The sequence below is a fragment of the Acartia tonsa genome, chromosome 4, assembly GCF_053477335.1.
Source record: "Acartia tonsa isolate MP-2025a chromosome 4, ASM5347733v1, whole genome shotgun sequence".
Taxonomy (NCBI): Eukaryota; Metazoa; Arthropoda; class Copepoda; order Calanoida; family Acartiidae; genus Acartia; species Acartia tonsa.
In genome coordinates this window covers 40,098,593-40,121,030 of record NC_137263.1, presented here as the reverse complement: position 1 = coordinate 40,121,030, position 22,438 = coordinate 40,098,593, and the positions used below count along the sequence as shown (strand labels likewise).

Below are 22,438 nucleotides of genomic sequence, written 5' to 3'. Positions count from 1 at the left end.
TAAATTTGAGTTTCAAAAGAGTTTTTAAAAATATTTTATAGGGGGAAGGGGGTGAAGACACCCTCTTCAAAAATAGTTTAAAACCTTCCCAGGACCTATAAGAAGCTTCACTGTAAAGGAGAACTATATCGGTTCAGTGGTTAGCGAGATCCTTCGGGACAGACAAAAAACCCTTACTACTTTATATAATAGGATTATTATATGTATAAACACAATTTAATTTTTTAACTTTCTTTATTGTTGGAATACATATGTTTCTCTATAAAAATAGATCATCAGTTCCAATTAAAGGATAAGATATTGTATAATACATTTTTTAGAAAGCTAAAATTTAGTTATAAATAGATGGGTCGACCTTTAATGTAGAAAAACCTTGCTTTTGATTAATAATGATAAAATAATTTGCGTTTAAATTAAATTGTTTCTAAAAAAATGTTTAAAGGCATAATTATTTTAATCTACACTCGACAAACAGACTGGACTGGCTAGAGCTGTGCGTTTGTTTTGTTTTGTTTTGTTACACACACACAAATATGCTTTCCTTCTCCCTTTCTCATTGGATAATGGTGCCGAAATTTCTCAATTTTATGTATTCTATCAAAATATTAATTAATTGCATTTATTTAATTTGTTAGTTGTTATATTATTTAATCATATATATACAAAGCAAATAACTGACTTCAAATGATTTTTAACATTATATATCTATGGATTTGTAGATATTTTTAAAAATATTAAAATAAATGAAAAGTTGAAAATCCAGGGTCCATAATCAAAAATGTTTTTTGGCATTTTTTTCCATATATGGAAATATTTTTACGATCATCGGGAGAATTTTTAATCACCCCTAGAAAGCTATATACAACCTATTTTGGTTAGTTTAATATGTATGTAACAAAACCTTACATATTTTACTATGTATCCACGAGTAAACTTCAAGAAAAAAAAGTGTCATTTGTCAATTAGATAGGTTTTAAGATATGTATAATAAAACACACAAAAAACATCAATGTTTTAATGTGAGAAAATTAATTTTTTAAAATTTTGATAATTTTTTAAATGTGAAGTATATAAGACTTAATTCTTTTAAAAATACTCTTAAAAAACATTAATCTGTAACATATATGAACTATTTTCCAGCTTCGTGATCACTTTAATAGCCCTCCATCGCCACTTAAAAGCCCCTTACCTTAATTTATATAACATAGCCTCTACATAGCCTCTCCATCGCCCCTTAATAGCCCCTTATATCCTCCTTCAAAACAGTTATACACCTTCCCAGGATCTATTGGAAGCTACCCTATAAAGGAGAACCATATTGGTTCTGCAGTTAGCGATCTTCTTTGATACATACAGACAATGATCCTGTTACTTTTTATAAGGATTAAAAATAAAATGGCCTAAAGCCATCTCATTACCCATAGGAAGCTTCACTGTAAAGGAGAACCATGTCAGTTTAGTGGTTAGCAAGGTACAGACAGACATACATACAGACAAAGATCCTGTTACTTTATTATAAGGATTAAAATAAAATAGTTATTAACCTCCCCAGGACCTATGAGAAGCTACCCTATTAAGGAGAACGATCTCAGGACCTATAGGAATCTTCACTGTAAAGGAGAACCATATTGGTTCAGCGGTTAGCAAGATCCTTCGGTACAGACAGACATTCATACATACAGACAAAGATTCTGTTAATTTATTTTAAGAAATACAGATAAAATTGTTATAAACCTTTCCAGGCCTAAAACCATCTCAGGACCTAATTTCTGCCGTTGACAACTCGAGTTAAGTTACTATATTATTTTTACAATGTTTAACTTATCTGTTATTATTGGCTGACGAAAAGTTTGGGCAAAAAAAAAATTTATTCTTCAATGAAATATCTCTCCAGTATAATTTTGCCAAGTGCTAATTTATTAAGAATAAAGTTTGCCACAAATTTACCAAAAAATCTCATTGTCATTTCGCCAGGGAGGATTAGGATAGTTCCCAAAGTGTTATAAGTTGGCTTATCCAAGAGTGCTGTCTAGTCTCCAAAGTTTTATAATACCGTTTTCTTATTCGTTAGATTAACAACCTTGGGGACTTTTTATTGTTTTGTGATTGTTTAGTTCATTAAGTTGAGTGTCTAAATGTTTCAACCACTAATTCTAAACTAAAGAAGGGGTAATTTTGTGAATCATCAATGGGAATAATTAATATATAAACATACATATATATACAGTGTTTTTTTTTATGAGAGCATTTTTGAAAGCAATTTTACCCTACTTATAGTTATCAGAATTTAATGATTAATGGCTTATTCTCTTCGTTTTTTATAACCATTAACAGAAAAGCAAAAAAATATTTCAGTTTTTATTTAAAAAGTACAGTAAATTCAAAATTTCAAAACATGGGTGTCAACATCTAAAATAGTTATTTCTCGCATCGTATTATAAACGGCTTTCCGCGGATATAGAAAGTACAATTATGAGATTAAAACTAGTTTTTTTAGCCCCGAGGTGCAGAAGGCACCGGCTAAAAAAACTGGGTTTAATCTTATGATTGTACATATCTATATTCGTAGAAAGCTGGATATAATACGATGCTAGACATAGTTTTTTCGTATGGATGAAAACCGGTTCCTATCCACCGGATTCAAATGAATACGAGAAATGGTTTTAGCGCATTTTTCTTATGCTCAAATCTTCTACCCTTTCCAAGAATGGAGGGAGTACATTGGGGGGCCAGTATTCCCTCCCTGGTTGAGATATGGCCTTCAAATTTCAAAATGTTCTAGTACATGTCACAAGTAGTATCTATATAAATTTTTAGCTCAATATCTCAACTTTGAAGCGTTTTGCAGCCATTCTTGCAAAGGTAGATTATAAGAAAAATGCACTAAAACCATTTTTAGATGTTGACACCTAAGTTTTAAATTTTTTAATTTACTGTACTTTTTGAATAAAAACTGAAATATTTTTTGCTTTTCTATTAAAGGTTATAAAAAAGAAGAGAATAAGCCATTAATCATTAAATTCTAATAACTATAAGTAAGGTAAAATTGCTTTCAAAAAAGTTCTCATAAAAAAACACACTGTATATATGTATATATATCATTTTATCGACAATCGTCTTATCCCTGTAGATCTCTGATTATCAGAGCATTTTTGAAATATTTGCTGCTTATTTTTTGGCTGCCTTTGGCAAAATAATTTTTTTTCATAAAAAATGTATACAAAATTATCGTATTAATTTGGTAAATATATCATTGCACTTGAATTATTTTTAAGTCACTAACGGCTAATCCCATAGATGACCCTAGGAGTACTTTAATGAATAGATGTGGTGGAGAGGGGGGGGAGGGGGAAGGTTAAGAATTTAAGGGAAGTGATACCTTCCGGGGGCTGAAAGTGTTAGTCCCCTCCCCAAAATGAAAACTTTTCCTGCGAGTAAAATAAGCTTCAATGTAAAGGAGAAGCATATCGGTTCAGTTGATACTGATAAACATCCTGTTACTTTAATGTAAATATTAGTTTAAGGATAGTCTGTATAATCTCAGGGATAAAGGAAACATTAGGCAATTTTTACAATAGTCTCCAAAGTTTTATAATGAAGTTTTCTTATTCGTTGGCTCAAAACTTTGGGGACTTTTGTCATATTTTGGTTGTAGTGTTGCAATTTTGTGTATCGTTATTAGGGATGGATAAAAATTTATCGGCCATTGTCTTATTCCTTTAGATCCTTGGTATAATCAACTGAATAACAGTTCCAACAACAAAAATTAAGATATTGCTTCGCTTTTTATGGACAAATATCCTGTTATTTTATTATAAGGAAAAAAAATAAACTATCTTAAAATCATCTCAGTACTCAGCGGTTAGCAAGATCCTACGGTATAGACAGACAGACATACATCATATCATATCAAATGGGGGGGGATTTTTTTGTTTTTGGGGGGGTTGGGGGTATCCCACCCCCCAAGAAAATAGCCTAAAACCACCACAGGACCAGTAGGTATATTCCCTGAATAGTAGAATATAATCGGTCCAGTGGTTACCGAGATCTTAAGGGACTGACAGACGGACAGACAGACGGACAGACAGACGGACAGACAGACGGACAGACAGACAGACGGATGGACAGACATCATTCTACTTTGTATTATAGATTTACGCTAATTTTAACAAAATTTATGTTTGACCTCCTGATTTTAGAGCTTTGCTTTTGTGAATGTTGTTATCCTTGTTATCTTGCTTTTTTTTCCTTTTTCATAACCTATTATATAAAGTAGTAATCTTTTTTTTGTCTGTAGAAAAGCTAACCGCTGAACCTATATGGTTCTCCTTTACAGTGAAGCTTCTTTTAAGTTCATAGAGGGTTTATAATTATTTCGAGGGAGGGTATCTCCACCCTCCCAGAAAATTCACCCCAAGAAAAATATTACCCCATCCCCACAAAAAATCTTTTTAACTTTTTAAAAGCAAAGCTTTTCTATATTAAGGATCAGTCCGTACGTCCGTAACGGTTAGCTATTTTCGTTAATTTAGGCATGTGATTCCTGTAGTAGAAAGGTACGATTTAGAAAGTCTATAATCATTATCAGAATATCCATACGTCCATTTTAAGCATACTAATTATTAACTTACAACAAATTTTTATGTATCAAAATTATCCGATTAATCTGATTTCTGGGATACTGATTCCTAGGACAACAAAATAGAATGTTATAAGCGAATCATATCTATAATCAAGTCCAAAAAATGTGAGTACGTCCTTAAGCATTTTCCTGCATGTAAGCAATTTCTCAATAAATTTACTTACAATTTTGTTTCGAATTTTAAATTTATGTTCTGACTATTCAGTTCTGACACTCTACATTATTAATGTTCATTAAAGGACGCCTGCAAGAAATAACACGCTTTAACTGCTAAAAGACTGCCACAAGAAGACCCAATACCCCAAATTATAAGCCTTTAGCTTCAATAACAAAAAAGTTCTAGGCATTTCAAAATAGCATTTTATGTACAATGGAATTTTTGAAAGATTTCCAATGCTCATAAAAGAAAAAACAATATTAAATTACGTTGCCTAGACATAAAATTATAACCTTATCTTTGTCAGAAACTTAGATTGCCTGTAACTGATTACATTTTTACAATAAAAACACCACATTTCATAGTCAAAATCTATGAAAAAAAATCGATTTAAATTGCATTTTTAAACAAAAATCATAGCGGAAACAAAGGGGTAAACTAATACAAGCTTAGCTGTGATTGGTTGTTAAGCTGATTCAGCCTTCTGATTGGCTACAGTACATTCGGTACAACGCAAGTAAAACTTATTTTTTTTTAATGATTTTGACTATAAAAATGGGTATTTTTATTGTAAAAATATAATTAGTTACTGGAAACCTAAATTTATGACAAAAAAAATAAGCTTATAATTTTGTTTCTAGGCCACGTAGTTTAATTTTAAAGTTTTCAACATGAGCATTGCAATTCTTTCAAAATTTCCATTGTACATAAAATGTCATTTTAAAATGCCTAGAACTTTTTTGTTATAGAAGCTGAAGGCTTCAAATTTGGGGTATTTGGTCTACTTGTGGCAGTCTTTCAGCAGTTAAAGCGTGGTATTTCTTGCAGGCTTCCTTTAAACTTTTTTCTACCGTTTCAGAGCTTTGCTTTTATAAATGTTGTCATCCTTGTCATCCTTTTAAAACTTAAATTTAAAACTGTAGAGGGTCACATTCCTTCCTTACCTTAATGCCCTACCTTCTATAATGAAGGGGCAATACAATTACAGAGGCTGTACAGGAGCCATAAAGGGCCTATGTTATATAAATTAAGGTAAGGGGCGATGAAGAGGCTATGAAGGGGCTATGTTATATAAATTAAGGTAAGAGGCTATTAAGGGGCGATGGAGAGGCTATGTAGGGGCTATGTTATATAATTAAGGTAAGGGGCTATTAAGGGGCGATGGAGATGCTTTGTAGGGCCTATGTTATATAAATTAAGGTAAGAGGCTATTAAGGGGCGATGGAGAGGCTATGTAGGGGCTATGTTATATAAATTAGGGTAAGGGGCTATTTAGGGGCGATGGAGAGGCTATGTAGGGGCTATGTTATATATATTAAGGTAAGGATTATATAAATTAAGGTAAGAGGCTATTAAGGGGCGATGGAGAGGCTATGTAGGGGCTATGCTATATAAATTAAGGTAAGGGGCTATTAAGGGGCGATGGAGAGGCTATGTAGGGCTATGTTATATAAATTAAGGTAAGGGGCTATTAAGGGGCGATGGAGAGGCTATGTAGAGGCTATGTTATATAAATTAAGGTAAGGGGCTATTAAGGGGCGATTGAGAGGCTATGTAGGGGCTATGTTATATAAATTAAGGTAAGGAGCTATTAAGGGGCGATGGAGAGGATATGTAGGGGCTATGTTATATAAATTAGGGTAAGGGGCTATTCAGGGGCGATGGAGAGGCTATGTAGGGGCTATGTTATATATATTAAGGTAAGGATTATATAAATTAAGGTAAGAGGCTATTAAGGGGCGATGGAGAGGCTATGTAGGGGCTATGCTATATAAATTAAGGTAAGGGGCTATTAAGGGGCGATGGAGAGGCTATGTAGGGCTATGTTATATAAATTAAGGTAAGGGGCTATTAAGGGGCGATGGAGAGGCTATGTAGGGGCTATGTTATATAAATTAAGGTAAGGAGCTATTAAGGGGCGATGGAGAGGCTATGTAGGGGCTATGTTATATAAATTAGGGTAAGGGGCTATTTAGGGGCGATGGAGAGGCTATGTAGGGGCTATGTTATATATATTAAAGTAAGGATTATATAAATTAAGGTAAGAGGCTATTAAGGGGCGATGGAGAGGCTATGTAGGGGCTATGCTATATAAATTAAGGTAAGGGGCTATTAAGGGGCGATGGAGAGGCTATGTAGGGCTATGTTATATAAATTAAGGTAAGGGGCTATTAAGGGGCGATGGAGAGGCTATGTAGAGGCTATGTTATATAAATTAAGGTAAGGGGCTATTAAGGGGCGATGGAGAGGCTATGTAGGGGCTATGTTATATAAATTAAGGTAAGGAGCTATTAAGGGGCGATGGAGAGGCTATGTAGGGGCTATGTTATATAAATTAGGGTAAGGGGCTATTCAGGGGCGATGGAGAGGCTATGTAGGGGCTATGTTATATATATTAAGGTAAGGATTATATAAATTAAGGTAAGAGGCTATTAAGGGGCGATGGAGAGGCTATGTAGGGGCTATGCTATATAAATTAAGGTAAGGGGCTATTAAGGGGCGATGGAGAGGCTATGTAGGGCTATGTTATATAAATTAAGGTAAGGGGCTATTAAGGGGCGATGGAGAGGCTATGTAGAGGCTATGTTATATAAATTAAGGTAAGGGGCTATTAAGGGGCGATGGAGAGGCTATGTAGGGGCTATGTTATATAAATTAGGGTAAGGGGCTATTTAGGGGCGATGGAGAGGCTATGTAGGGGCTATGTTATATATATTAAGGTAAGGATTATATAAATTAAGGTAAGAGGCTATTAAGGGGCGATGGAGAGGCTATGTAGGGGCTATGCTATATAAATTAAGGTAAGGGGCTATTAAGGGGCGATGGAGAGGCTATGTAGGGCTATGTTATATAAATTAAGGTAAGGGGCTATTAAGGGGCGATGGAGAGGCTATGTAGGGGCTATGTTATATAAATTAAGGTAAGGAGCTATTAAGGGGCGATGGAGAGGCTATGTAGGGGCTATGTTATATAAATTAGGGTAAGGGGCTATTTAGGGGCGATGGAGAGGCTATGTAGGGGCTATGTTATATATATTAAGGTAAGGATTATATAAATTAAGGTAAGAGGCTATTAAGGGGCGATGGAGAGGCTATGTAGGGGTTATGCTATATAAATTAAGGTAAGGGGCTATTAAGGGGCGATGGAGAGGCTATGTAGGGCTATGTTATATAAATTAAGGTAAGGGGCTATTAAGGGGCGATGGAGAGGCTATGTAGAGGCTATGTTATATAAATTAAGGTAAGGGGCTATTAAGGGGCGATGGAGAGGCTATGTAGGGGCTATGTTATATAAATTAAGGTAAGGAGCTATTAAGGGGCGATGGAGAGGCTATGTAGGGGCTATGTTATATAAATTAAGGTAAGGGGCGATGGAGAGGCTATGTAGGGGCTATGTTATATAAATTAAGGTAATGGGCTTTTAAGGGGCGATGGAGAGGCTATGTAGGAGCTATGTTATATAAATTAAGGTAAGGGACTATTAAGGGGCAATGGAGAGGCTATGTAGGAGCTTTGTTATATAAATAAAGGTAAGGGGCTATTAGGGGCGATGGAGAGGCTATGTAGGGGCTTTGTTATATAAATTAAGATAAGGGGCTATTAAGGGGCGATGGAGAGGCTATGTAGGGGCTATGTTATAAAAATTAAGGTAAGGAGCTATTAAGGGGCGATGGAGAGGCTATGTAGGGGCTTTTTTATATAAATTAAGGTAAGGGGCTATTAAGGGGCGATGGGGCGATGGAGGAGCGATGGAGGAGAGATGTAGGGGCCATCAAAGTACAATGTAATATAAATTTGTGGAAGGAGCGATGAAGGGGCGATGTAGGAGCGATGGAGGAGCGATGGAGGAGCGATGTAGCAGCGATGTAGGGGCCATCAAGTTGCAATGTTATATAAATTTGGAGAAGGAGCGATGAAGGGGCGATGGAGGAGCGATGTAGGAGCGATGTAGGGGCCATCAAGTTGCAATTTAATATAAATTTGGAGAAGGAGCGATGAAGGGGCGATGTAGGAGCGATGAAGGAGCGATGTAGGAGCGATGTAGGGGCCATCACAGTACAATGTAATATAAATTTGAAGAAGGAGCGATGAAGGGGCGATGTAGGAGCGATGGAGGGGCGATGTAGGGGCCATCAAAGTACAATGTAATATAAATTTGAAGAAGGAGCGATGAAGGGGTGATGTAGGAGCGATGGAGGGGCGATGTAGGGGCCATCAAAGTACAATGTAATATAAATTTGGAGAAGGAGCGATGGAGGAGCGATGAAGGGGCGATGTAGGAGCGATGTAGGGGCCATCAAGGGACTAAGATATATATAATAGTGAAGGGGCCATGAAGAGGCGATATTTAATTAAATAGCCCCTTGGGATAAGAGGACATATCATCTCCTCTTTAGAAGGGGCGATAAAGGAGCGATAAAGGATCATTTAATCGCCTCTTAGGGCAAGGGGCTATCAAATCGCTCCTTTCAAGGAGTCATAACATCGCCTCTTGTTATAAGGGGCTATTAAATCGCTCCTTTCAAGGAGCCAATACATCGCCCCTTGTCATAAGAGGCGATCAATTAAAATCATCGCCCCATATGGAGCGATGTCATGGAAAGGACTATACCCCTTTTTTTTTGTCATCTTGAGATCTTGTAGTACAGACATACATTATGTTAAGTCTATTTAAGAATTTATTGTGTTTTGTTAATTTTGATGACAATAACATTATTTTCAAATCTTAATAGGAAACTTATATGTGTATAAAATTGTAGAAGGAGCCACTCAAGTTTAAATTTATATCCAGCTTTTTATGTTTTTACGGTAGAGCAGAGGACAATATTTTCAATCTCAATTTTACATTATTCTAGTTAGAATCGTCCGATCACTGTTAACCCTTGTATAGGAAATCCTATATCAAGTGCAATTTAAAAGCGTAGCAACTCGAGAATAATACCATAAAATAGGAGATGCCCTATCGGCATCAAGAAATGAAGGGCAGTAAAATAGCCATTCAAAGACTTAAATTTAAAAAAAAAGGAACCAAACGCATGGGACCGATGTGAACCCTCCCTAAAAAAGAGAATTTAGTCAATTCAGTGGTTAGATTTTAACTGACAAACTAAAGAAACCTTACTAACGGATACGCCCCTAGAGGCACCTAAGACCACTTAAAGAAGGGGGAGGGGGTATGAATTCGACTACCCTTTTTAATTTTAGTTTTAAAAAGAAAAAGTAACAAAACTTGGTGGGGGCATATAATGGTACCCATATTGGCCTAACAGTTAGCGAAATCCTTCTGTACAAACAGACACACAAATAGGCAGACAAACTCATAGACATCCTGTTATTTTTATAAAGGATAGATAATTTCATCAACATTCTACTGTAAACTAGAGCTGATCATATTTAGAATAGTGTCCATCCACCCAACTATTTAATGTTGGAGAATATTTGAAAGAAGATTTATTTGTCAACAAAGATGCAAAGTAGACTCAAGTATACCAGGGAGGGAGAGGACGTTGGGTTATAGAACATATTAGTAATCAAGATTTATATACATACATTCATTTTCAATTATTTGTTGGCTAATAAACTTTAGGTAATTTTATAAATTCAAACAATACGAATTTGAATGGACATAATGCTTAATTTTGTACATTATGATAAGAATGTACATCAATTTATCGTCCATTTTCATATCCCTTAAGATCCTTGCAAGTATACACATTATGCCAAAGTCAAAAGCAAAGCATTTATAAAATTAATAAATTTCGTACTTCAAAATAAATTCAACAATTAAAAAGGGGAAATGAATCTTTATGACAATCCGGACCTAATAAACTTTAACGTTGTTATTATAACAAGTGACTAAATATTACCATTATTAGAAAAGTAGATGATGCACTTAACGACGATGTAAAACCTCAGCAAATTAGCAGATGATGTCAATACTTTAAAGTTTACCAGCTGGATCTTTAAATAACAGCGATGTCAATGCCGATGCTCTAGTGAGCCGATTTTGAAATCGGCTCAACTAATAGCGAACTTTAAATCAAAATGGATTGGCATCTCAAAATGACTACTGTCATGTCACTGAGCCAATGTGTGTTTCCATAGTGTTTCTCAGCTCACCACTATAATTTAAACATCCATGTTTTATTGGCAGTACTGGCAGTGGCATCTGCAGTGGCAGTGGGCAGCAATAAATAATTTAAAGATCCAGCTTAAGGAAGAAATATTACGTACCTACGCAGACAGCTCCATCATTGCCACCCACACAGTACAGGTATCCGTCCAGAGAGGCCACTCCACAAGATGACCGACGGCTGCTCATACAAGGCACACTCATCCACTTACCCATCCTACAATTTTGTAAAACATTTATATTGTTTTGTTTTGTTTCAATTATTTTTTTGGCTTTTTAGACATGTCCTATCGATTTTTACTTGAAATGATGAGTCCTATAACAGTCAGGTACGATTTAGAAAGCGTAGTAACTCTATAAAAGTTACCAGAAACTCTGTAGGTCCATTTAAAACATATTTTTTTTAATTGACAATTTAAAACTAATTTTTGGAATAATAATTCCTATGACAACATCATGCAATATTATATATGTGAATCTTCTTAGGTCTTATAATTAGGTCCCAAATGTAAGTTTGTCCTGAATAAGTATCCTGTATTCAACCAATTTTGTTAAAAATTTAAATTATGAATATGAAGTTCTGACACTCTACAAGTGTAAATGTTTGTTTGTCCTACAGTCTATTTTATAGCTTCGCTTTTATAGATGTTGTCATCATTGTTTTATAATAACTACTTATGGGTAATGATCATTTTTTAATAAATGTTGGTATACTTTTCTATCTATATATCATTAATAATGTCTTTTTATGATAAATATAGTATACTACCATATAATGTATCTACAAGATAAAGATATATATATATATCTACATATGTTATCCTTACACTTATTAATCATCCTTTATTGTACTTATCATAGAGCAAGTAACACAAGAGTGTAGATATCAACAGTAACATTATTTGAGTTTTCAATTAAAGTTGAACAATCCGCAGCTATACCGCAATATTTTAAACAATCAGATTTTAACACTTTTGACGACTTTTTGATAAGAGTTCAAAGACTTAGCTTCAGAGATTTACATAGAACATAAAAGGAAATAAATTCTGTGTGCAAAAACAAAATAAATATCATGTTCTAACTGACCACTTAAGATGATAAAATACTTAGTAACAGATGGACATAAACGAAAGTGTCTTGCATAGTAGCTTCTTACAAGAAGTATTTACCTTGGATCCAGTTTCTCAACACTTGATTGATAATTAGCAGAGTCAAAGCCACCCATTGCATATATACAACTATCTAAAAAAGAATAAAGAATTACACAAAACAGCTAAAATATGTTAGAATCAGTTTTAAAAACATCTTGAATGTTTTCTCTATGACTTATAGAATCTCATGTATATTTGACCTATGACTGTAATGTAATCATTATAGTCTACAAGGCTAATTAATTCAAGAACTTATCTTGTATATTTCATCTATGACTATAATGTAATTATTTTAGTTTTCAAGGCAACAAAATACAAGAACTACTCTTGTATACTTCATCTATGACTGTAATGTAATTATTATAGTCTCCAAGGCTACTTAATCCTTGCCAAGATAATTCCTTGGATGTTTTTACAAATCTGATATTTTTCTAAAAGGGTTTAATACCAAATTAATTATAGAGTACCTAAATTACTCTAAACCTTGGATATTACAGAATTCCATGCCCATAAATTACAACATTAATGCAATTTAGTTTGATTATTAAAAAAACATTCTGATTTTGTTGGCTTTAATTCTGGGATTCTAAACTTACACTTGGTTACATGTTTGTTAATAATGTGAATGTTAATTATGCTTACAGTTTATTCTTATCTTATTGGCCTTAATTCTAAACTTGCACTCTGATTGGTCATATAAAGTATATAAACTCAGACAATCTTCTCTTGTTGGCCTTAATTCTAAACTTGTACTCTGATTGGTCACATAATTACATAGATATCTAACTCCTAATAGCTTCAATTCAAACTTGCTCTCTGATTGGTCACATTATCACATATGCAAGCAAACATTTCTTTCTTATTGGCTTAGATTCTAAACTTACACCACTCTGATAAGTCACATATGTACAAAGATATCTCACTGGCTTAAATTCTAAACCTGCCCTCTTATTAGGCACTTAATATTTTTTATTCTAGCATATACTACTAGCTTTATTTTTTTCTGCGACAATGAATGCACATTAATTGCTAAGACAAGATATGTAAATGAGTTATTTTCTCTATACTTATTTTTAGAACAAGACCAAATGTGTTCAAACAAAATTTTATTTGCTTTTTTTTATTTAAAATGGTATACAAAATATAATATTGTGAAATTAAGGTTTTTTTTAGTATTCAGGTAAAGAAATTAAGAATTGGAATAATATGCAGATCATTTATGCATTAATCATTTGATTATACAACAAATTTCTTGTTTGGTCTTTTAGACAAAGGCTCTGGAAATCAGATGCCACATTTTTTTGCATTTTTGTTAACATTTTTAGAGAAATTAAAAAAAATAAGATAAATTTTAAATAATTTATATCAATAAATGTAAAATTGCATACAAAGCAAAACTATTTCATACTTTACATATATTACATTTTTACAAAAAATTCTTTCGTTCTTTCTCAGTTTCGCCGCAGTATGGATTTATTTACAGGGTTATCAAAAAACACTTTTGAAAATATTTTAAAATTTTAATGTAGAAATTCTAAACTCTTTTGTCCATATGCTTGTCTTTACTAAGTTAGTCTATAATATTTTTTTAAATTTCAAAATAATCAAGAAGATACTCTATAATTCCAAATGTCCGTCCGTCTGTCTGTCTGTTCGTCCGTCTGTCCGGGGAAACTAGATTTTTTGGATTTTGTGATTTTCTCGATTAAAGTTCAGGATTGACGGCTGAAATTATTAGGGTTTGAATATGCTCATATTCTAAATATCTCCATCAAACTTCATTAAGATTTGTCCATTAATTACGGCGCTGGATCGATTCCTAGATTGTTAAGTTTTTGTGATTTTAAAGGTTGCGTGATTTTAAAGGTTACATGATTTCTCTATTTTATCAAATTAATTTTGTATTGTATAGCTCTATATATTTTCTTGATATACATTTATAATTTTTAAGCTTCGCTACTTATGGATGTTGTCATCCTTGTTTTAATTTAGATATACAAAAATTAGGTAAAGGGAGGGAGTAAGAGGAGTTTATAAAATGTTACCTTAGCTTAGGATTTGTGACATAAATCTACAAAAAGAAAAAACGAGAAAAATATGATTTTTAGTTCACACTGTATGCTTTACACCACAAAGACTGCAAATCTATAATTTTTCCAATATATAGAACTACAGAAAGAAAATTACAGAAAACTTACAGATGAAGAAAAGGAAAATATTTGCAAAAAGATGTAGATCGTATGCACTAAGTAAGTATAAATCAATTTAGAAAATAATAAATATACTAGCGGCTACGCCTATAAGGACTCTAGTGACACTTAAAAAGGGGGAGAGGGAAGTTGTCCCACTCTCCCCACTTTCATTTTTTTAATCAAAAAATATTTGGGAGAGGTTATTTTTTCCAAAATAAATTTACACCTTCCTGGGACCTATGGTAAGCGACACTGCAAAAAAAACCATATCAGTTCAATGGTTAGGTACAGATAGACAGACTGACATCCAGTTACTTTTAATAAATCCAATTAGAAGCTCGAAATTAAATCAGTACTATTGAAACAAAATGTCCTTTTGGCTTTAAGGTAAACTAAAAGATTTCTGTGTATAAGTTCTAGAGGAAGGGAGGCGGCAAATAGTAGCCTGAAACCATACCGGAGGCTTTGTGAAGATTCTCTCAAAAGGGCAACTCAATCCAATCCTAACAGACAGGCAAAAAACCTTACTACCTTATATAATAGAATAGGATAACTTTAAAAGAATATATATAATAGAGTTTTATAAGGTTTCTCTGTGCAAATTTTCTGTCATGTTTGTCTAGAATAATGTCTAGAATATTGGGTGACATACAACAAATCCACTGTGAAACATTCATATACCCCCACACCCCTTTTTTTGATTAATAGAATTTGATTTGGTTCTAAAAAGGGTGCAAAGTAATCTCTCCCAACCCCTTAAAAGGCTAAGTTTTGGCTTCTCACGGGAAGGTGAGACAAACAAAAGTGTAAAGAAGTAAATAACAATCTATATTCAATTGGCCAAGCCGTTTTCTTTTAGTTTTACTCCTGCAAGTAAGCCCCAACTCTGTAGTGCTCTAAACCTACAAAGTTATAACACTACAAATCTACCATCTAAAAAATCATTGTAAAAGCCAGGATTACATTATCCTATCCCCCATCCCCTTGATTTGATAATATTCAAATATAAGTATATATGTGGGGTTAGGGTTAAAGGGACTCCACAGTTAAATGGAAAGATGTTACCAAATAATGTTTTAGTATTATATAACTAATATATAGCAGCATGACTTTCGCAAATTTATTTATAGTAGACTTTTATATACAGTTTTAAGGGAGAGAGGGGAAATAGGACTATGTCTTATACTGACCCTTACATTATAAACACGTTCTGCTATTCTTTAGCCTTAAAACTTATTCTTAAATATTGATTTAATTGTAATTTAATTAAACTGACAGTAACCAAGCTTTTTAAATTTAAATATACATGAATGGTATTTTTATTTATCATTGAAATAAAGTTATAATTTGTGGCTAGGGTTGGGGGTAATGGGGTTAGAGATTTATTTTTCTCGTATTCATTCGAATCCGGTGGATAGGAACCGGTTCTCATCCATACGAAAAAAAACTATGTCTAGCATCGTATATATCCAGCTTTTTACGAATATAAAAATGTACAATCATAAGATTAAAACCAGTTTTTTAGCCCGTGCCTTCGGCACCTCGGGAGGTAAAAAACTGGTTTTAATCTTATAATTGTACATTCTATATCCGCAGAAAGCTGTTTATAGTACGATGCGAGAAATAACTATTATCTTTCCATTTTTTTAGGGAATCAGGGGAATGAACATCCTCAAGTATCAAACTTACTTAGCCATGACAAAAGCAAGAAAATTATTGTGCAATTGCTGTAGAAAATTAACCAAAAAATAGATAGACACTTAAACATTTCCAAAGAAACAAGTAAAAAATGATCATGACAAGAATTTTGATAAAACTTTAACAAACTAAATCAATATTTTATTTTAACAAGTACAATTCTGTTATTAAAAATTTTAGAAATTATCTTACCTAAAACAGCAACTCTACAATAACGTCGCCTGAAATAGAAAATAAAAATTTAATTACAGAAAAAAAAATCAGAACTGCAATTAGGAATGGGTTACAACAATCTAACGCTATAACATATAAGGTTTGATAACATCTCAAAGATAGAAGTAACCTCTTGATTGCACAACCTTTGTCTGGAAATCTTAACGATCCATGGAAATGAGTTGCGCCTGTTTGGGCCAAGGCATTCCCCCTACTCTCATTATATATTAATCTCAAGTAATAGACAAAGCAGGAGTAGGTGGCATTTTTAACGTCTAAGGTTTGACCGTTTAGATTTGAACCCAACACCTCCCCGACGGCAAGCAGGCACGCCAAAACCACAGGTTACAACTGACATACATGACTTTTATATTTAGAAGCTTCTCTATTATTGTGTGTGTCAGATATGAGAGGGTGAGTGTGAGTTTAGGAAATGTAGACGGAAATTTAGTTTCTTATCTATAGTAAAGGACACAGGTTTAGGAAATATAGTTTTTATACATTTTTACAACAAAGCTAATCTATAAGTCAGTCTGTCTGTCTATCTGTAACGCAATATATTCGTTATATGATCATATCTTTCTATACTAGACAGACAGACAGATATCTAGATACTATAGTATATACCTTGTACACATAGCTGGACATGAACTCCAGACAGATGTTATATGATCATATCTTTCTACACTGGACAGACAGACAGATATCTAGATACTATAATATATACCTTGTACACATAGCTGGACATGAACTCCAGACAGATGTTATAGGATCATATCTTTCTACACTGGACAGACAGACAGATATCTAGATACTATAATATATACCTTGTACACATAGCTGGACATGAACTCTAGACAGATGTTATAGGATCATATCTTTCTACACTGGACAGACAGACAGATATCTAGATACTATAATATATACCTTGTACACATAGCTGGACATGAACTCCAGACAGATGTTATAGGATCATATCTTTCTACACTGGACAGACAGACAGATATCTAGATACTATAATATATACCTTGTACACATAGCTGGACATGAACTCCAGACAGATGTTATAGGATCATATCTTTCTACACTAGACAGACAGACAGATATCTAGGTACTGTAGTATATACCTTGTACCCATAACTGGACATGAACTCCAGACAGATGTTATATGATCATATCTTTCTATACTTGACAGACAGATATCTAGATACTATAGTATATACCTTGTACACATAGCTGGACATGAACTCCAGACAGATGTTATAGGATCATATCTTTCTACACTAGACAGACAGGCAGCTCCATCATACCTGGAAATTTAAAAATATTTTTCTTATTAAATATTCTAATAATAAACTTCTGTAAATTCCTTAATAGAAATGTTTAATTTGAATTAAAATTAATTTTATCTTAAAATGCTAAAGCATTTAGTGCCCTAGGAAAATGGGGATATATGTCCCAGCTTTTGGCCTACCTATTCTATTGACGTCTTAGAAGAGGGAAAGAGAAAAAGGAAGGGGGAAAGGAACGCCCTGGAAAAAGAGATGGGGAATAGGGTATTCGCTTACGTCAATAGAATTTGTAGGCCAAAAGCAGTGACATCTATCCCCATTTTGCTAAGGCACTATAGACAACTAACTTGTTAAAATCTTAGTAACTTGCTGGGAAAAGATAGGACAATGAACAAAACCTTAATCTCTCCTCCAATTGTAGGACAGAACAATTCTTCTACGTATGTTAGAAAACACTAATTGGGGTAAAAACTCAGAATTTTCATTTTTATTCTCTTGTCTACTTATAAATTAAAGCTACAAAATGCAGAAGTTTGGAGAAAAGATTCATTATTAGACCATTGTCCCCTTTTTCTTTCTAGAATATTATATAATTACCCTCCGCAGCAGAACATTAAACCATCCAGTGTAGACACCCCCAAACAGGATCTTCGGGTACCCATTGGAGTTATACTAGTCCACTAAAAAAAAATAATTGCTATATCGGCTCTCAATCAAATTGTTTTCTGCTGCAGTTAATAACCATAACGGAAATAAGGTGGAGAAACTCTTTATTTTGAGTCCTTTTATTTTTAATCTTAAAGAAAGCAGAATAATTTGATAGATTATCTTAAAGTTTTAGGCATATTGTTGTACAAACTTTTTCGAATTTCGAAAATACAAGAATAATTAAGTTTATACGATTAGCAAAGGTAAAAATGTGGGCTTTGTATGAATTAAGCATAATTTGGGGCAAATATGGTTTCTTATGTGAATAATACATAATGTAAGGTTAGAAAAAAGCCTTGGCCTATACACAGACCAAACGTATTCTCATGCAGAGTTAGGACTTCCAGACTAAAAAAAATGCAATCAAAGGCCTTTTGAATTTTATTTTAAGAAGGCTTTTCGACCTGACATTACATTACTTAAATACAATCTAATGTACCTTATTAGTCTGCGGATTAAAAGCTTCACCAGAGGAGAGATCGTTAGTCCCATCATACCCGCCGACCGCATACAGCACGTTGTTGATTCCGGCGACCCCGGCACGTGACCGTCGGGTCGACATCGGCGCTATCTTGACCCAGCGTTCAGTGACAGGACTGTACACTTCACATTCAGAATGGATTGCAAATAAACTTCCACCTGGAAATCAGAATAATTCTTATCTTAATTTGGAGAAAATTTTTTTCGACTACTGAACTCAAAAAAAAAGGGGGAAATAGGACTATAGATTACACTAATACCGCGTTATCTTATTCGCTGACTAAAAAATTTTCAGAATTTTTATTGAATTTTGATTGATTAGTTCCAAACTAGTAGGGTCCAAACTTTTTAACTAAAATTTTATCAATAAAAGAGGTAATTCTATTTATCATTATTGGGGATGTATACCAAATTAGAACACATACTGTCAAGGTACAATATCCAATATAACCTAACCTAACCTGACCTAAAGTACTTGTATTTGAGTTTAAATGTAATAAATACAAGTTTACCTCCAATGGCAAACATATAGGATCTAGATCCTTCTGGTTTCCTCAGTGATGTTCTGTAGGAAGCTAAAGAGGTGCGTTGCTCCGGCAGTAAGTGATATCTCATGGCCTAAAGTATATTATTAATAGCAGAGTAATTCGTGGGACTGTTTGTCTATAATTTTCAAAAATTTTATTACTTTTTATATTACTTTTAACTATTTTTTTTCTTCCTCTCATTTTCAAACATTAAATTTTGCTGATTTTTTCTCTCATTTTTCCATTATTATTGCATCTACCAATTTCTTAAAAACCTCCATTTATTTTTTAGACAGATACAGCAAAAATAAAATAAAACATGAAAACAAACAAATATACTCGAAAGTCCTACAACAATAATCAAAAATCGTGAACAATCGATGCTGGTTAATTTTTGTTCATACTTACAATTTCTCTACACTATCGGCTGTTATCATCCTTGTTTTACAAACAATTAATGTCTAAATTACCCACCTCTAGTAATAGTTCTTTGCATTCTGGTGTTTCTCTAACTAAATTTTCCGAATCTACATGCGTCATCAGAAATTCTCTAAAAGCAAATTAAGTATCATTATAAAGTAAAAGGTTGTCTAAGGTTTTTTTTAAATGAAAAATTTATTAAACTCTTTTTTTAAATCATGGGAAAAAAGTTTATTTACAACAAATTTTAAGGACGAAGCCCAATCTGTACCACTTTTGCACCACTTTTGATTCCTCTGACGTAATAAAAATCCATCTCTTTTTTAGGGGGTTTCTTTCTCACTTCTCCTCTAATCTCCCTCATTTTATGACGTCACAGGAATCAAAAGTGGTACAGATTGGGCTTCATCAATTTTGAGATAATATGCACAAACCACAACTAAATGAAATTTTTAACTTTAAGAGAGTGAGTAACGCTAAGCTTTGTTAGAACACGTTTTGCGTTTTAGAATATGTTAATCGCTGATAAGTGTCATGTGTGTATTTTTATGACGTCACACCTGACACTTTCCAGCGCTTTAAAATATGTTTTACCTTGAAACTAATGGTAATCTAACATGTTTGAGTAGTTTGTAAATATATTGTTTTCTGTCTGTTAAATCATGCTTCACCCAAGCTATGCACGCCTACAAATAAACAAGAGTGACAATATCCCTAAGAGTAGTGATAGACAGAAATTAAAAAAAAAAGATTATTATAATATAAAATAAGATTATTATTAGAATAAAAAATTAATAAGCATGTAGCAGCTGAGAAAATCACATTATTTATCAATTTTCTTTTTTACGCCCGGACAAAGTTATATATAAGTTCTTCGTTCGTTTTAGTCAAGATATCTATAAAATGGGCGTTTTCCTCTAAGGAAAATTTTTTCAATTTTGAAAATTTGAGTACCCCCCGACAACGAACTATTTTAGTTTAGGTTAGGTTAGGTTATAGGCTAGGGAGCCGAGCGCTGCGGCTATGCAGGCAAGGGGGCCGAGCACTGCGGCTAGGCAGGCTAGGGAGCCGAGTGCTGCGGCCAGAGTTGTTCGTTGACGGGGGGAGGGGGGTACTCAAATTTTCAAAATTGAAAAAAAAATTTCTAAGAGGATAATACCTAAAAGTGTTTTAAAAGTCTATCTTATATAGCAGCCAAGTAAACACTATGCATTAATGCTTGACGAACGTAAAAAGTATTTATTTAAAAATTTTGAAAATCTGCAGAGAAAAAATCAGTCTACTCTTCTATAATTTCCAATACATTAGTACGAGAAGACGGACAGATTGAATAAACAAAATTACGCACCAATGAGGTTTATTAAGTAGCTTCGCTACAAAATATATTCTTATATTGAAATATTCTTTAAGAAACTCAACATTTATTAATAAGAATGTTTGAAACTTCAAGTACAATTCACATTTTGTTTGATCTAAAACTCAAAAATTTTCTTTAAAGAATAATTTCTAATTCAAATATATTCAGTGTCTCTCTGTGCAGTGCAGGGACTTTAGGGGATAGGACAATGCATGAACATTTGTATCCCTTTTCACTCATGAATATTAAAATTATTGGTGAAAAGTTTGGACATCCAATCAAAGTTTTATTTGCAATATTCCATTCTTGGGAAAATTAAGTTTATCTTCAATTTTCCTATCCCGGAATCCCTGCTCTCTACTCCATCAAGTTTTTGAACTTCAAAGAATTTTCTCAAATTTTTTTCAAGAAAAAAGAATTATTTTATTGAATTTATTTGCAAACCGAATATTAACATTTCAAAAAATTAAATTTTTTAAAATGTACTATTAACAAGGATGACAACATCCGTATGAAGCGAAGCAAACAAATCATGAATGGAAAAACGGAGAAAGCTTAAAGTGTCACGTGTGACGCCAGAACAATATGTCTAAAATGGAATGATGAGAGGAGAAGTGGGAAAGGAAACCCCCAAAAAAGAGATGGATATTTATGAACGTCACACATGACACTTTAAGCTTTCTCGACAAACGGACATAGGTAAAGAACAAATGTTCAGTGGTCATAAGACCTTATGTATATAAAATCTAAGCCTTTTAAAGCATAACTGTTAGATCATCGTATAAAGTCTATTTTATGCCCATTTTTATAGGGAATCTTCACTAAAATGTCAGTCATCAAACAAGATAAATATCAAAAAGCAAATATTGAAACTTTTATCTGTTTATTAAAGGTAAATTAAAAGTAAAACAAAAATGTTTAAATACCTGAAAAACTTTTTCCTCTTTGTCTACATTGAGCTGGCTGTTTGATATCAATTCATCAACCTTAACAAAATTATAATTAAGATACAAAACTTCTAAAGAATAAATTTAGGCTCGGAATTATTTAGGCGCTCTGGTGCTTTCACTCCAAGTGCCTAGCGAGCAGAATCACCGCCCCCCCCCCCACTCTTTTTTCATTTGTTTTTTTAAGAAGCCCACAACCGCACCCAGTTGCAATATAATTGTACAATCAGTATCACACAAAACTATTTTTTTGCAATAATAAAAATATTACTTTTATTGTTACGACCACTAAACATCTGCTCACTTTGTCCATAGGTCCATCCATGATTATTTCTGCTTTGCTACTAAAGATGTTGCCATCCTTGTTGATATTTGTCCCCATACAAATGTATCTGTTAAATGAAGTGCATAGAACAGCAAAGTTGTATACAAATATATCAGATAAGAAATTGTATAAAAACTTTGTTGAAAGCCATGGATAAGCAAGGAGATGAAACAGTGTGCTATTATTCTCGCAAATTA

The 22,438-nt window shown here is 33.4% G+C and overlaps 1 protein-coding gene across 1 annotated transcript in view; it reads right to left on the bottom strand.

The window, feature by feature from the left end:
* Nucleotides 1-22,438, bottom strand: part of LOC145317189 (kelch-like protein 17) — a 91,788-nt gene that overhangs the window by 29,303 nt on the left and 40,047 nt on the right. Inside the window, exons 8-17 of the mRNA XM_080158143.1 lie at nt 21,896-21,955; nt 20,207-20,298; nt 19,667-19,742; nt 19,178-19,283; nt 18,625-18,824; nt 18,075-18,157; nt 17,409-17,495; nt 16,165-16,193; nt 12,101-12,173; nt 11,033-11,148 (exon numbers count right to left, since the gene is read on the bottom strand). Of these exons, the coding sequence (XP_080014269.1) occupies nt 11,033-11,148; nt 12,101-12,173; nt 16,165-16,193; nt 17,409-17,495; nt 18,075-18,157; nt 18,625-18,824; nt 19,178-19,283; nt 19,667-19,742; nt 20,207-20,298; nt 21,896-21,955 (922 nt within the window). The remainder of the gene's footprint in view (nt 1-11,032; nt 11,149-12,100; nt 12,174-16,164; nt 16,194-17,408; nt 17,496-18,074; nt 18,158-18,624; nt 18,825-19,177; nt 19,284-19,666; nt 19,743-20,206; nt 20,299-21,895; nt 21,956-22,438) is intronic.